The 16,972-nt window shown below is 46.7% G+C and overlaps 1 protein-coding gene across 1 annotated transcript in view; it reads right to left on the bottom strand.

Annotated features, from left to right (window-relative positions):
• The window catches only part of RFTN1 (raftlin, lipid raft linker 1), a 186,468-nt gene that overhangs the window by 73,059 nt on the left and 96,437 nt on the right, over positions 1-16,972 (bottom strand). The window contains exon 4 of the mRNA XM_045856862.1: positions 15,452-15,560. Within this exon, the coding sequence (XP_045712818.1) occupies positions 15,452-15,560 (109 nt within the window). The remainder of the gene's footprint in view (positions 1-15,451; positions 15,561-16,972) is intronic.

Genomic DNA, 16,972 nt, shown 5'->3' with positions numbered 1-16,972 from the left:
GGGAAAAAATCCACTGGTGTTATTCTTTAGGTGCCACAAAGAGAACCTTCCATTGCCCTCTGGGGAGTGTCTCAGAAGTCAGAGCAGCAACTGCCTCTCTCTTTCAAAACAGGGAAGTCATCGAAATAAAGTTTCCACACCAACTGAATAATGAAGAAGAGTTCCATGAAAAACTAACTTTATTTCTACCAGGAATAGATTTATGCATGTTCTTTAAAAGTTTTTCTATCTTTTCAAGCATTCTTCTTCTGACTTCTACTCCCTGTACCCTCTGCATCTCAACCTTTTTCTCTCAGAAGGAGTTTGTTTATACAAGCTTCTTGGACTGCCTTCTGCTTCATCATGCCCCATCACTGCCGACAGTCCCATCCCTACTTAAAGAAAATGTGGTATAGGTTCACGATGGAATATTATTCAGCCGCTGCAAAGAAGGAAATCCTGCCATCTGCCACAACATGGATAGACCTGGAGGGCATTAGCAAAAGGAAAAAAAGTCCGACAGAGAAAGACAAGTACTGTATGATATAACTTACATGTGGAATCTAAAAAAGTCAAACTCGCAGAAAGAATAGATAGTGGTTCCCAGGGACTAGGAATCAGAGGAAACGGGCGGTGTCAGTCGAGGGGCACAACTTTCCAGTTACAGGATGTTCTGGGGTATGACGTGCTCCGTGGTGACTACAGTTAACAGTGATGTATTCTGTATTATATAACTGAAATTGGCTAAGAGAGTACATGCTAATAGTCTCACCACAAAAAAATGGTAACTATGGATATGTTAACCAGACTTAATGTAGTAATCATTTCACAGTGTGTGGGCTTATCAAATCTTCTTGTTGTACACCTTAAACTCACATAATGTAACATCCCTGCCACTCCCATTGGTAACATTCCCCCCTCACCACAAACAATAACATCCTACTACCCATCCTGCCTGGATACCTTTCAACACCTGGGCATGCTACTGCTACAGGGCTAACAGAATGAAGACATAGATTGGGAAGTCATTAGTTACAGCAGAAACTCTGGTTTAATCTATTTTCTCTTATTGCTTAGGCTGGTAGATTTCAGCACCACTTATATAATGGTGATCTATCTTGTTTTTCAGTCTTTTAAACACTTCAGCAGTGAGAAGTGATCCAACAAATGAATCATTTTATGTTTAGATTTTCCTCACCACAGATTTTTTTCCACTGGAGTATCAGAAGGCAGCGTTTGCTTTTAACCTTTAAAAAAGCTTGTAAAAAATGACAGCCCTTATCTTGAGCCCCAATTACAATGATTACTTAAGGGGAAAGACAAAAGTGGTTATCAATCAACAAACATTGATTTACCAAACAAAGAGCACAAGGAATGTTAAGATGTGCCCAGAAAAATTCATAAAATGAAGACATATGGCAGTAAAATTCAGCATGTCACAATCACAAAATAAATAAAATAAGCCTTTGGATAATGAGGGAGAAATAATTGAAAAGCCAGGGTCGACCACAGAAACAGAGAATATTACAGATTATCAATGTGCAAAAGCCTCATTTCACAGGAAGAAAATCAACAATTCCGGCAGGATTTTGTGCCCTGCCTGAACGACTACCAAGTCCCGAGTTATTAATTAAGTAGCAGGTTTCTTTTACTGGAATCAGGAGAAAATTCTGGAATTGGGCTCTTAAAGTTCCAGATTTCTCCTTGAGGGGGCAAGTCAGTTTCAGTGATTGAGTACTTTGGGTCCAAGAGCTCCCCACCCCCGCTCCTCCCACCCCCTCACCAGCTTCAGCACTGCTGACCGATCCTGATGGGATCTGCTCGCTCCCTGAGTGGGGATGCTCCCCAAGGCAGGAGGGGGGAAACCTTAACCGGGCTGTAATCCTGTCACCTGGCTCTCCACACCCTCAGAAAAGACTGCAGATAATTTCGAGGAGAAAAAGTGAAACCTTCCAGTTTGCGGAGCAGATACAGCTGGCAGCCTAACTGCCTGCTAGGATAAACTCCACTTCTCCGAGGAGACACCCCGCCCTCTCCGTGCCGCCAGGTTAATCCAAGTTCCCACATTCATTATCTGTGCTGGATGCCAGGCAAGCTCTGCAGACGGGAAGGAGGTCTCACTGAGCGGGGATGTTCAGCACCTCTGAACAACACAGATGGGGAGGTTCAACCTGTGCTGTAAACCCACGAGCCCGTCAACTGCCACATGTGTTCCCTGACAGTACTAAGGAGCACTCAGACATGCTCCATCTCCTAAAAACACAGACATGCACACATATAGACATACGTGCACACATACGTGTGTACGTACACACACATGATGCATGCATGCCATTTGAGAACATTTCCTGGTGATAACAGCACATCCCATATTTGCCAACAGGTCTGCTGGGAAGCATGAAGCAGAAAGGGGGCATATAATCCTTCAGGTCACTTCCAGGGAGGGTTTACACAATAAGGTCCAAACACCCTCCAAACCCTCTGAAAGAGCTTCTGCATGCAAGTTACAGGGAAAGAAGAGGTGTGAGTGCCCATCCACCTGATCTTCATTGCTTCACCTCTGGGAGCATCTGTTCCCACACAATCCTGATGCTTTTCGAGCCCCGGAGCCCCACGGGCTGCCACTCCTTCACCCCGTAAGTTTTCACTGAGCTTCTACTATGTGACCTATACTCTTCTCAGCATGGAAAAAAGAGACAGGAAACCATAAACATAATAACTAAGTAAAAATAGTAAAGTTTCTTAGCAGGTGAAAAAAGCTACAGATAATAGAGAAACAGAGAAAAGGGAATTACTAGGATGGGAAGTGGCAAGGGATAAGGTGTTTTTTTAAATATGGGTGGGCAGTGTGGGCAGGTGTGCTGAGAAGGTAAATTTGCACAAGGATTTGAAGGGAGTGAAGGAGTTAGCCAAGCAGATATCTGGGGGAAGAAGACCCATCAAAACGACCCCACCTGCCAGTAGCCCATATTCAAGAACCTCCACGTGCTGACCTGGCTGAGGGTAAGCTGGGTGGGGAATGCACAGTCCGTAATCACCACACGCTAAGCTCCTGGACTCCACTGTCTCCTGGGCTTTTACCACCCAACTATCACTGCTCAGAAGACAGGGCATCACTTTATATACTTACAGACTTTCACAAAGTCTCTCACAATGCAAGGACCCTGTCACTTCGTACTGAACAGCAAAATGCTTACCAAGGAAAACACACTAACCGAAGGCAGTCCGGGATGTTTCCTGAAGGCATCGATGGACTTAATTTTCAAAAAGGAGGAAAATGCATTTCACAAAAATTCAAAATAAGTCCTGCAGCACGAAACAAAATTTGGGGGTGCTGCTATAAGCAATCTGCTTTTTTTACATTTTATTTTTCAATTATACTTGACATTCAATATTATTATTGTGTATTAGTTTCAGGTGTACAGCATGGTGGTTTGGCAATCATATGCTCGACAAAGTTTCTCCGGGATAGTTCTAGTACTTCTTACTTTAAGATTGCTTTTACAAAGAATGTGGGAATTCTATAGGCAAATGAAAATAAACAAGCTACAGGGACACAAATGAATCTCACAGAGAATGTTGAGCAAAAGAAGCCACTTATAAGAAATTCCACTTATATAAAGTTCAAAACAGGATGCAGCCAACCTTTGCCGTTAGAAATTAGACAGTGGCCGCCTTTGGGGTGGCAGGGGGAAGGGATGGTCGAGGCCACAGGGGAGGCTTTGAGCCCTTCTTCCATTTCTTGCCCTGGGTGCTCGTGACTCAGGGGCATTCATTTTGCACTGATTCACTGAGCTGTACACTCGTGATTCATGCAGTCTCCTATTACTTATGTTATCTTCAATAGCATGAGATTGTTCTGTTTCTAAAGAGCAGTGCAGCGCAAGTGGTTGCATTAGGGAGATTTCTCATTCACACAGGAGCTGGATAACACCAGTCCTAATGGTAAATGAATGAGTACTTATGACTTACGACAGAGTTTTTAGAGATGGCATCATTCATTAATTTTAAAAGCACCAAATTCTGACCAATTTGGAGGAAATTAAATATGATGAGCTTGAGACCGTTGTCACATGCCCCCCAAAGTCACTCTGGTGACGCTAAAGACAGTGAAGGCAAAGATGCCTGCAGAGTGTAGGAATAACATGGTTTCATGAAATGGAAACACGGGGAAAAAAAGCATTATTTCCAAATTTATATATATTTTTAGATATTGCAAACTATGCATGTATGACTAAATTAATAATTTTTAAAACAGAAACTTAGTTATTTCAAGTATATTCTTAAAAAGTTATACAGTAAAGTTTTGGCCCCAAACGGTTGTCCGGAGTTTTCCGTGGGGAAAATTTGCTTTGGTTATCCAATATAAGCTATATACTGCTCCCTGCTTCCTGTGGCTGACAAGACTCATAATCACAAATATATATATTTTTTAATCCTCACCCGAGGATATGTTTATTGATTTGAGAGAGAGACACACACACGTTGATGGGAGAGAGAAATGCTGACTGGCTGCCCCCAGCACACGCCCTGGCCAGGGCAAATCACAAGTGTTTTGTATCCACTCAGAAAACATGGGAAACTGAAATTGTTTAAGTGAGTGAATCCTACAGACCACGTTGCCCAAGACGGTAGGTAGCCACTATCCATCCACATTGGCAACCGCGCGTACGATGTGGCTGGAGAGACTAAGGAGCGGAATTTTTAATTTTACTAAATTTTAGTTAATATAAAATCATATGTAAATTAAAAAACTGAAGAAGTATAAAATATTTGTTTTTAAATATAACTTTATTTTATAGTATATGTCACCTTAACTGCTGAAAATTTAGCATGTGAATTAAGATGTGATAATAGTATAAATTATATACCAGATTTCAAAGACTTAGTTTATTAAAAAAATGTACAGTATTTCATTACATGTTGAAAAAGTAATATTTTGGATATATCGGGTTAATTTAAATACATTACTGAAATTAATTTCACCTCTGTTTTTACTTTTTTAACATGGCTGCTAAAAACTTAAAATTACAGAGGTGGTTGAAATTATATTTCAGTGGGGTTAAGAAATAAAATGTCACTTTTGATCAGAGACTATAGAGGAGATGAAAGAATGAAAAAATCAAAGCTGGGGAAACCGGTGTATTTGAAGATCTGATTAATAACTGTGGCAGAAGAAGTTGGGGGAGGGGCGGCCCAGGAAGCCCGTCCTTTCCAGAGAGGAGGGTCTGCTGAGCTGAGACCGACCAACACAGCAGCGCAAACGCTATCTGCGATGCCACAGCCGTCAGCGAATCCAGTGACCTCGTTTTTGCTGACTGTGGTGGAGGACTGTGATGTCTGTTATTAAAGAGGCAGGAAGAATGACAGGCACCAAGCACATGTCTTTGTGGGGGCACAAAAGGGAGGAGGGAGTTTTAAATTGCCCTGCTCCAAATCTCCCCTCCATTAGAGATTTGGGTGAGGATTAGAAAACACACTTACAGCAAGTGTCTGGGTGGAAAGATCTGTTTTAACGGAACCAATAAAATACAATAAAAGCACTTGATTCATGTGAGCCTATGGAAACTCTGTCTTCTGTATTTTGCCGTGTATAATTGGTACGCATATTTTGTGAGCTTTATATATGGGATCAGTATACCCACTATTGTATCCGTGGTATGTAGTCATTATATCGATGTATAATGCGCATCCTTATTTTTCCCACAAAAATTTGGGCAAAAAAGTGCACCTTATACATGGCAAAATACGGTGGTTGGAGAGAGTCAGTACCAGGAACCCACTGTGAAAAGAGGAACCCAGTGCTGACCACACACCCATGGCCTGTGATTGTTCATGGTCAGTGGGTTCCTCACTGACTTGGTACACTTTCCAAAGGATGCTTCATGGTATACACAGGTATTTGAGGAGGAGGAGAAGCGAGGGGAAAGCACTTCAGTCATAACTGAGAAATGCCGAGTGAGTTAAAGTAAGCAGATTTCTTCCAGCAGGCCTTTTCAGAGCTTTGACTTTTTTAAGAAGCATCATGACCCCCAGGAGGCTTGCAACACCCACACTTCCCAAACACACTGGGCTACACCACTTCTTCTTCCTCGGTGCACGGCAGGGAGGACACTTATCGAGCAGCCCTGGCCTGGAAGGAGGGTACTCTTGCTCTTCATCCCTGCAGTTTCACCCTCAGCCAGAAATGCCCAGCACTGTCTGCTGTCAGCACGGCTCTGAGGCAACAGCACCCAGCACCTGGTGTTACCTCACCTTGTCCATGGCCAGGCTCCTTCTGGGGCCTGTTTCAATGACTGTGGGAGCGAGGCACATCTCAGGCGCCCCCTGCCACAGCTGTGTCCTGGAGAAGCAGACACTTGTCCCTGGGCTGTAGGAGGCCCGGGCTGGCTGACAGCCAACCCCAACACCTGGCCTCAGGCAGAGTAACCGAACCTGGGCACCACCAACCTCCTCCGGACAAGGAGGGTACGGAGGAGACCGTAGCCTTCCCAACGTGCCAAATGCCACCCAGGAGTGGGGAAAGGCTCCCGAGAAGAGAGAGCTGTGCCCAGGTCTCACTCCTCCCCAGGATAAAGCATTCATGGGCACAGGCCTGCCACCTCCTGCCTGCTTACTTTCTCTTTCTCTTCCGGGCTTTTGACTGTTCTATCAACCTCTAGAAGAGTTTCTCATTTCTTGGATTTGGGGCAACTTCTCTGTGGAGACCACAGAGGAACGCAGGCCCGACAGCCACCAGCTGCCCACGGAGCCAACGACAGGCCACTCTGTTCTGTGTACGTCTAAAGGCCATTTTTAGGAATCCCAAGTTCGTTCTTTTTTTCTTATTTAACTACAAGTTCTTTTATTACTGTTACTTCATGTGATATGTGCTCTGGATGCTAAACATCACATAAAATTGCAATACTTTACGTAGGCACGTTCTTATCCCCTAATCGGAGATTAAAATTTAGTCACTTAATAAAAAATTACACTACAGAGGATAATGAAGATAGTTCAGCGAGCCTATGGTTAGGAGGGGAAAGAACACCTTAAATTTGCAAGTGGAAATATAAAAAGAACAACTCAGAACCATCCTACAAATAACCCAGAAACACCCGAGTTCTATGGGGGAAAGGGCCGTAGTTTGTTGTTATAACCCAAAGACATTCTGGATCAGGTCTCACAAAAATATGTACTTAAGAGGGGGGAGGCCACCAAAATAGCTTCCACAGAGGCTGCCAATGACCTCACGCTCATGGCCACACCACCACCAAGGGGCCTGTTCCTGATTTTTAGCCACCCGCAGGGCTGACGGCCCCTCCCGGGCTGGAACGCTTCCCTCGGCCTCCGTCACCAGCACCCTCTGCGTTTCCCTCAGGCCTCCCTAGATGGTTACTTTCTGCCTCTTTTCTCTGCACAACAGTAAGTGCTAGAATTTCCCAGAGCTCCGTCTGAGGTCCTCTTCCTTCTCACTCTCTGTTCCTTCCTCAGCGATTTTTGTCCATGACCATGGTTTCTATGACCATTTGCCAGCCGGGTCTCTGGCCCAGGCTCCTGGGACATAGAAACAAGGGCTTGTTCCTCAGGCTTCGTCATCTCAGCAGAAGCCCCCATTTCTCCAGCTACACAAGGCAAACCAGCCTGGTTCCCTCTCTCCCTCCCCACAGGCCGCCATCCAATCCGTGAATAACCCTGGTGACCTGCCTTGCTCCAGTTCATAAACCTATCCAATGCCTGCCTCTCCACCAGGACGCTACCGCCTGAGCTTAGGTAGCTTAACTGTCGACAAAGAGCTTCTGGGTCTTAGATTCCCGCAGGGAGGTGGGGGAAGGGCACACAAGAATTTGTCGCATTTTGGGAGAGTAATCAAGACAAGCATATGACCACCTCCCTCTCCTTGGGCTCTAATTCACTCCAACTAACCTCCCTGGACAGACCAGGAAGATCGCCAGCCAATGAAAATAGGAGAGGGCAGAGGATCAAGAGAGGCTGGGGCCAGAGAGAAACTTTGTAAGAAAACAGAGACCTCCAGACAGCAGATCGCCCAGTTTTCCCTCCTGCTGTGAACTCCAAGCCTGTAACATCCTCCCACTTCCTCCCCCAGCTTGGTGGGGGGGTGGGGGGGTGGGGTGGGGGGTGGGAAGGGCGACCAGTTCCACCCACACAGCTCAGGCCAGTCGTGTGCGCTCACCCTTCTATCACTTCTAACTTTTATTAACTTCCCCCTCCCTACTGGTTCCTTTCAACTTTTAAAGGGGCTCAGATCTCCTATTCAAAACAAAACTTCCTTTCACCTGTACTCTTGTCTTAGCCACCATACCCTCTCTCTCCTCAACTTGTGTACTCTCAAACCCACACAGGGAGGCCTCCGCCTCTTCCACCCCATGCAAATTGCTCCTGCAAGATGTATCAGTGGCCAAACCATTGGGCCAGCTGCCCAGTGGGCTCCAACTTGACCTCTTCCCTGCTTTGATACTGTTTTCATCTCTTCCCTCAGACTCTATAACATTCAGGCTCTCTCCTTGCTCCCCTGCTTTGTAAAATTCTTTCTTGTTCTCCTGCTCCCTGCTCCGGGTGCTCTCCAGAGCTCCAGCCAGAGTGCTCTCCTCTCCCCGCTTAGCAAGCACGGTGAGTCACATCATGAGTTCGTCCTGTCCCATGGCTTGGCCAGCTCACCGGTGCCTCCGAAAAATGCGGTCCTTGGCCCACTGCAGGTCCACAGACATTCTGTTACCAGTCCAGGACAAGACAGGTACAGAAAGTTAAAGTAAGCATTTAGGCACCTTCCTACCTATTCGGCATGGCTGCCATATTTTAATTATATTTTACAAAAGTATTACTCCTTTATGGATTGGAAAACCAAACAAATGAGTAAACAAACAAAACCTGGCCCTTTCTTTGCCACAGATAATTTGAGGCCTTACATTTTTTAAAAATGATCTATCTGTTTACATTGAGAAACCAAGAGGCTTCACAATAAGAAAATAAAACCTTTATCAACCTCTCTAAAACAAAGGAAGCCAACTAGTGAACCAGACAACAGAAGTTCTTGTGATACTGGGGCCATATTCCTACCAGGCAACAATGAGCTGATGGTTAGTCAGGGGCTGCCCCCCTAGAGAAGGCCACGTGCCACCCAGGTGCCCGCCCGAGCCACTCCCTCACTGCTGCTACCTGCCTGCCCCCGTGGGCCTCTGCGTCTGCCCCTCAATCACATCTCCACTCTTAGCCTCCTCCTGAGCTCCAGCCCAACAACCACGACTGCCTTCTGGAATGTTCCCTTGAGTATCCCACTGTTCCCTGAGTCCCAACAAGCCCCTTACCAATCTCATCACCACTCTGCTCCCAATGGCTCCTCACACGGTGTTCCCTATCCTCACGAAGGACCACACCTCACACATCAGTCACCTGGGTGTCATCTCAGGCTTCTCCCCTTCTGTGACACACAATCCGAATGGTTCCCCCTCTGCACTCCTCTCTTAATTTGTTCACTCACAAATGTTTATTGGGTTCTGGAGACACAACAGTGACCAGGACGCCCTGTCCCCGAAGAGTGCCTCACTCCTCACCCTCACCTCTCCTCTGCCGGGCCCCCGGCCCATGTTCTTCCACACTGAGGGCACACTCCCTGCTGGAATCGCACACCGTGGGGCCTCCTCCCACCCAGCTGTGCCTTTTAGAAATGTCATGATTCTCCTGGTTTGGGAGGAGACGGGGGTGCAGCGAGGAAAAGGAAGCCTTCTAAACGTAATTTTCCTTTCACTCTGAATTTGCACTAATTAAATTAGATTCTCCGCACTGCACTCGTAGTAACAGGGCTTGGAATACTCAGCAATCAATCAAATAACTGATAAGTTATTTATATACCACAGGCAAAGTTTCATAATCCTGGGGGTTGGGGATCTTTTGTTTCATTAAAGGGAGCCAATGAGGTTTTTTTTTTTAATCCTCACTTGAGGATATGCTTTTTACTGATGAGAGGGAGAGGAAGGGGAGGGGAGGGAGAGAGAGAGAGAGAGAAGGAGAGAGAGGGGGAGAGAGAGAGAGGGAGAGAGAGAGAGAGGAACACCAATATATGAGAGAAACATAGATCAGTTCCTTCCTGTATGGAAACTGACCAGGAACTGAACCTGCAACCTTTTGGTACACAGCAGGACACTCCAATCAACTGAGCCACCCAGCAAGGGCAAGCCAATGAGATTTTTAAAATTTGTCAAGTTCCTTTCTTTAGAGGTCATGGTATAAGTAAAATCACTTGGTTCTGTAATGGACAATGCATCTAGTTTAAGCAAGGTCACTGAGTTTCTGACCATACAGTGGGACACCCCCAGAGGACACGGTAGTGGTTCCCTTAACTGTCTTCATTCCAAAGGCTCCATGGTCCAGGGCGAGATAAAATGCACCTAGTTCTAAGTCGATCATGCAGGTCAGTGCCACCCCGCCATCATAACAGAGAGTGAACCTAAGGGACAGAGCCCAGAGCTGATGGCAAAGGCCCCCACCTGGCCTGGACAATGGCAGGGAGTGCGACCTTCTCCCGTAAGCAATGAGGCCTTGAGCCCCAGCCTCCGCTGAGGGGAGGTGCTTCAAATCTGTCCCCACATACCAGACCCAGTTGCTCCCATCTGTCTCCCGTGCCCAACCCGGCCTCTTGGCTGGGACGCCCCACTCTCAGTCTTCAAGGGCTATGAAGACGAGAGAGCATGGCCCCTTGGTCACAAATGTGGCCTCTGGGTCAGACAGGCTGGGTTCAGATCCCAGGTGTGCCTTTCCTGGGTGTAACTCAGGGCAGACTGCATCGCTTCCCTGTGCCTCGGTCTGTTCCCCTGTAAAGTGGAAATATGCCTTCGGAGGAGTGAGATGAGGGTCAAGAGGACAGTAGGTGTGGAGCCCTTTAGCACAGGGCCTGCCTGGCCCATGGGGGAGTCCCTCTGGGGTGTAAAGTTCCATCTAAAATTCAAATAAACTTATAGATATATACGTAGGGGCCAGCAGTATATAATGCAGCCAGAGAGATCAATCTTTATTGATTCATTTATTTATCTTTTGGCTTTTCTATACTGCTGCCCCAGGGAAATTCCTGCCGCTGGAGTCTAGGGCTCCAAGCCATTTCCTGCCTGATTCACCTAAGCTGGCTTGAGGAGAGTTCCTGTTTCATGGAATCGATAGAACCCTGCCCAGAACAGTCTTCCTTCTCCTTTCGTCCATCTCGCACTCCAGCCAAGCAGGACTTGACTCTTTCTCGGCCTTGAACCTTTACCTCATGCTCCTGACCACACCAGGAACAGCACTATCCACCTCGCCCCTCCATTTCCACAAGAGTCTATCCTTTGCTTTTTCAGAGTCCTCATTCCGCACCACACCTCTCCCAAACCTCCCCACAGGCCACCCGGCCACCTGGCCACAGAACCCTCCAGTGCTGCCCAAGTCCAGTTACCGCCCACTGGCATCTCCGCTGTGGAAGGACCAGCCCAGGCTCCGTCATCTATCTGCCCCAGCCGCTGAGCAAAGCCCTTGTCTCCTCCCAGCTTAGCTTCCACCTGTGCAGAAGGGAGATACCACTGCCAGGACGGCCTTTTGAATGGAATTATTGTGAGGCACAAACCAGAAAATGTGTGCAATGACTGAAAACTTTAAAGTGCTTTCCAAACACATAAGCGCTTTCCCAAGATGCTCCAAAGACTGTAAAGTAATTTGAAAATGAACCTGTAGCCTCTTTATTCCATATCCCTGTCTCCTTTAAAATCCACTGGGAACTCTGAAGAATAGGAAATTCCAGGGGGCCCCACAAACCCACCAGCCATGCAAGCCAAGCTCCAGAAGTACCTGGCAGCTGAACCTTTGTCGCAAAGGAGCAGAGCCGACACCGTGGCGCTCCCGCAGCCTCTCAGCTCCTCATCCCTAGAGCATTCGGTTCCAGGACTTGGAAAACACCCTCTCCAAGTCTACCCATAAATCTGAATTTCAAATGTTCTGTGGTCCGCAATAAGTCATTTGCATAAGGGGCTGGTTGGAAGGAGCACAGCAGGATCCAAGAGGGGAAAACACAATGCAGTAGCCCAGATTTAATTTGAGCAGCCAAAGTGCACAGAGAAATCCTTAGTCCACTGTGAAAAGGAACCAGAGCATCTTTTTACATCTCCCTTCGCCGCCTGTGAAAATCGTGATGTAGAGGGGCTGTAAATTATGGCATCTCCAGCTAATTTTACACGACACAGATACAAACGACTTTATTTTTCCTAATTGTGGAAAAGAATGAAATCGCCTTCCCCTCCTTCTATCCATGTTCTCTATCCAAAGGTTCTAATTTAAAACATTTGGTGGAAAAATAATACTGGGGCATTGTTCTTAAGGAAAAAAAATTCTAATCACTTGGAGTTTAATTCTAATATGCAGAGAACATAAGCTTATCCTGTGTGATGGTACAATGACAAAATGAGTTAATTACCAACTCATCGTAAGACAGATGTACTTGTCAGAGAAACAGGAGCCATTATTTCACACAAAATAATGACCCAGATAAAAAGTAATGACTGCAAGCTGTAGCCGCCAGTGACACAGCTTCATCTTGGCCTAAGTGAATGGCAATTAACAAGTGCCACCACCATATACATACATGGGGACCAACCTATTCATCAAGTATTCACTGAAAAAACACAAATGGTGTTTAGTGTATTTCTTCCCAGGAAGCTCCTGTGGTCATCTACCTGTGTGATGACAGAAAAATTTACAACCTGTAAAATTCTGCCATCAGCTGGAACAGCTGTCGCCCGTACAGAGGAGCTTTGGGCTCCCCTCTGCTCTTTGCACGCTGAGGAGGTGTTTTCTCCAGAAATCCTGTCCAATGACAGAAAAGAGGAGCAGAGGAAAGGGGGCCCATTTGTCTCTCTTCTCCTGGTTGTCATGGACACTGGCCTAGAAACTGAAGCCGCAGCCAGCACTGACAGTCCACAAATGCTGGAGACTTCCAGGGCCAGCCCTCGGCCGTGAGAGTGCAGGGGCGAATGGTGGGGCGACTTCAGCACACCTGGGTTGCAAGGCGGGAGGCCTGTCCTCCCTTGCTGACCCTGACCACGAACCACCTCTCTATGGACAAGAACAGAGATGAGAGGCTCCAGCATACACATCTGGAGACAAACTCTGGGTCAGAAATCTCAGGATTGCTCTACTGGGCAAGTTGTCTAGTCTGTCTGGATCCAATAGTTTTTACTGGAAAACTAGGTATACGGTAGGTACAGGATGACATGGTAGGCTTTAAAGTATATAATTCTTGGCCCTCACCAGGTAGCTCAGTTGGTTAGAGCATCGTCCCAATACACCAAGGTTGCAGGTTCGATCCTCGGTCAGGGCACAGACAAGAATCACAATGAATGCATAAATAAGTGGAACAAATCAATGTCTGTCTGTCTGTCTTTCTCTCTCCATCTTCTTCTCTCTCTCTCTCAAATCAATTTAAAAGGTTTAAAGTGTCTAATTTTTAAAACGTTAATAACAAACAGAATCAGCAGGAGTCAATGGCTCATCTAACTAATTATGGAATGAACCATCAGATACTGCTGTGCACACACACTTACTGTGGGGGAAAAAGACCAGTGCGATAAGAGTTAAAGTCTTAAATAGAAACTGGTTCACCCTTCGGGGTATATAAAGCATACCTCTGATGTTCTCTCCTCCTCTGTTGGAGAGCTGCCCATCAGAGATACACTTCAGACACGAGAGACCCACACAGCATCTGAGTGCCTGCTAATCAGGACACTGTCTCCTTAAAACCTGATAAGGGCAACATGCAATGGGGCAGCCACGCGATGGTCAGGCTTGGTAAAGACCAAAGCACTAAAGCACATGTTTTGAAAAGAGCACATTTGATAGTATGGCCAGAGCCTCATGCCCTCTTCTTACCCACTTACCCTCAAATCATACAAGCATCCCAGTCTTAATTACAAAACCATTTCCCAAATGACTTTTCCCCCAGTACTCAGATCACAGCATAAATCCCACCCCTCAAACGTCCCTACCCAAGTTTATCAGAACACTTTACTTGCAGCAATCAGAAGAGGACAGTCCTATTTAAACAGACATCTATAGGACTTTGCGCAAACACTCGTGTTCTCAGGCTTATACATATGTGAACAAAAATTTCTTTCCCCTCATTTTCTAGGTAATAATCTGAATTTTACCAGAGTAGAAAGAGTCTGCACCATCCTAGTAAAATTACCAGAAATTTTGACCTAAGAGATCATGTGATTCCTGGTCCTCAGCCTTGGCCCCTCCCATGCATGAGTGGTTATTCCCAGGGCCTTGTAAAGCCGGATCACTCAATAAATGTCGAAGGAAGGGAAGCAGGAAGAGAACAACAAAAAAAGAATCACTGGTGTGTAAAGGGACAATCTAATTATTTTACTCTGCTGCAAAATTCCTCTCAACAGCCTCCCACTGCTTTACAGCCAGTCCTGGCCCCTTCTCCCACCCCTAACACACGCTCCCTGTCTTCCCCAAGACCCTCTGATCTGCTGACTCCCTCCGCTCCCTCCTGCCTCGGGCCCTGGCACAAGCTGCTCCCTCTGTCTGGAGAGCCCCCCATCTGCCCAGCCCAGCACCAGGGAACCCTTCCTCACCCTTTCGTCTCAGCCCCAGGTCCTCGTGACACCCCTTTCAGGGTTTACCTGCCTTTTGGGAGGGCAGAGGGGCAGGGACCACGCCTACTTTGTCCTCTGTATCCGAGCACCAAGGCCAATTTCTGGCCCAAAGTTAGAAATAGCCAACACAGTTATTAGTGAATTCACTAGTTGACCGACTGGATCTCAAACAAATCATAATCACCTCTGCAGGGTGGGCAATGGCCAGTTCTTGTGGAAGACTGGGTGTGGGAGAACAAGATAAGCATGAAGCAATGAACTGAGCCCCATTTGGGCAAGGGCAGTCCTTCTGCAGTAAATGCCATCATCAAGCGCACTCTGCGATTGGGAGGAAACCTCACACGGCACGAAGAGGAATTCAAACCAGACCCGCTTCTGAGCAGAGAAGGAATCCCCTGCAACTAGGGGATTCCCTGATTCAACTGCATGCCAGCAGCCACAGGACTCTGGTGCACTCCTATGCTAAGAAAGGAAGGGGACTGGTGGCCATGGAGACCCCCAGGGTGAGTGGAAGGTGGGATGTTGGGGGGGTTTACACCACCTCAAGGATTTGAGGGGAATCATAGCAGAGGGGCTGCAGGCCTGGCAGCCGTTAACGTCACTCCAGCCTTAAAAGGCAGGGTCCAGGGTCCTGCCAGCCGGGGAGGAAGGGGAAGCCACATCCCTTCAGAGTCAGCTTCAGCCTCAGCAATGTGTGGGAGGGAGCTGCATCCCCGTGGGGTCAGCCCGGGTCAGAAGACGCCTGGCTCCAGCCCAGCCCGCAGAGGGTATGGCTGACCTACCCGGAGCCAGCCCCTTGCCTGTTCTCTCGGGGGACAGGACCTTTGCAACTGTACCCTGACGGCAGGGCTCACCTTCTTAATGAACTCCGGGATGATTTTTTGGTCCGTCAGGTGAAGTAAGGAGGAACAGCAATCTAACTCCAAGACGTAGGCTTCATTGTGAAGATCGGCTTTCTGGGATCTGAAGAGAAAGGAAAAACACACAGGCAAAGATTACCGTTTTCACAATATTAAGAAAAAAAAGGTGTAGGTGTTTACTAAAACCCTACATTATTTCCTGCAAATACATGCCAAAAGTGCACAGCTGAAAAATAATTTATGGTAAACAACTCAAATCATATAGAGAGATCACATCACAGTAAGGCCTCCCAGACAAGCCATCAAATCAAAGACATCGTTTTAGAATGAAGGGGTGAGCACAGTATGCAGCTTACACATTCAACAACACACACGCAGTCTCCAGTAATGTATCTTTAATACATTAGCTCTGTCTCTTTCCCTGTATCTCTAATTTTTCCCACTTTTTCTGAAGAGAATATATTCATATATTCATCACTTAGGAAATTTAAAAATATTTAAGACTTTTAAAGCATTCACTCCCTATAGAGGGCAATCTGGCAAAATCTATCAAAATTAAAGATGCATTAAGAAAAGACTATAAGGCCACTGAAGTAGAAATTCTGGGAAAAAAGTGATGGCTGAGGCTCTGGCTGGTGTGGCTCCATTGGCTGGAGCCACTGTCCCGTGGACTGAAAGGTTGTGGGTTCGATCCCTAGTCAGGGTACATACGAGAAGGCAAACAATTGATGTTTCTCTCTTTGTTTCTGTTTCTCTCTCCCTACTTCTCTCCTTTCCGCTTTCTCTAAAAGCAATGAAAATAAAATGTCCTCGGGTGAGGATTAAAAAGCAACTGGATGGCTGAGGGAAACCCCTGCAGCCTTCCGGCCAGTGCAGAGGTGTTGAGCATGCCCCTGCCATTGCCCCACACAGCGGGGGTGGGGGGTGGTTCTCTCTGCCTTTCTCACCATGTGGACATGCGCATGGTGCAATGCTGTGCACACTCAGAACCAGAGGCAAGTCCTCAAGAGAAGGACATTCTGCCACTTCCACCATCCCTTTCAGGAGCACCTGTATGACACTAACTTGGGTCTAGGAACTCCTGAAAGCCACATGGCTGGTGATTCCTTGGCCCAGGCAGGTGTAAGGCAACGGGAAGTAGGGCTGTAGTTAAGGGTCGACAGAACACACTGTCTCTTCATGGGGAGTGGGACTTAAGAGACCCAGGCCCTGGGCTCTGTCCACGACTCACACCACATGCACAGCCACTCTCCACTGGCTGAGAGGCTGAGAAGTCCACTTACCAGGGGCTCCACTAGGCCAGCCTCTGTGAGAGCAAATGTGGCCAGAAAATTCTTAAGAAGTGAGCATTTTCATACTGAACTCCTGAGATACATATATCCCACTGAAAAGTTTCACGTGCGTATGTGCTATAATACTTTTAAATGAATTTCTAAGCTTCCTATATATCATTCAAAGCAATTCATGCTACTATTAACCATCTGGGTATGATTTACATGAAACTCAAAAGTGAAA

Source organism: Phyllostomus hastatus, unplaced genomic scaffold, assembly GCF_019186645.2.
Source record: "Phyllostomus hastatus isolate PE091 unplaced genomic scaffold, TTU_PhHast_1.1 phas_scaffold_129, whole genome shotgun sequence".
NCBI lineage: Eukaryota > Metazoa > Chordata > Mammalia > Chiroptera > Phyllostomidae > Phyllostomus > Phyllostomus hastatus.
Note: the sequence above shows the minus strand (reverse complement) of the source record. Positions and strands in the feature narration are given on the sequence as shown.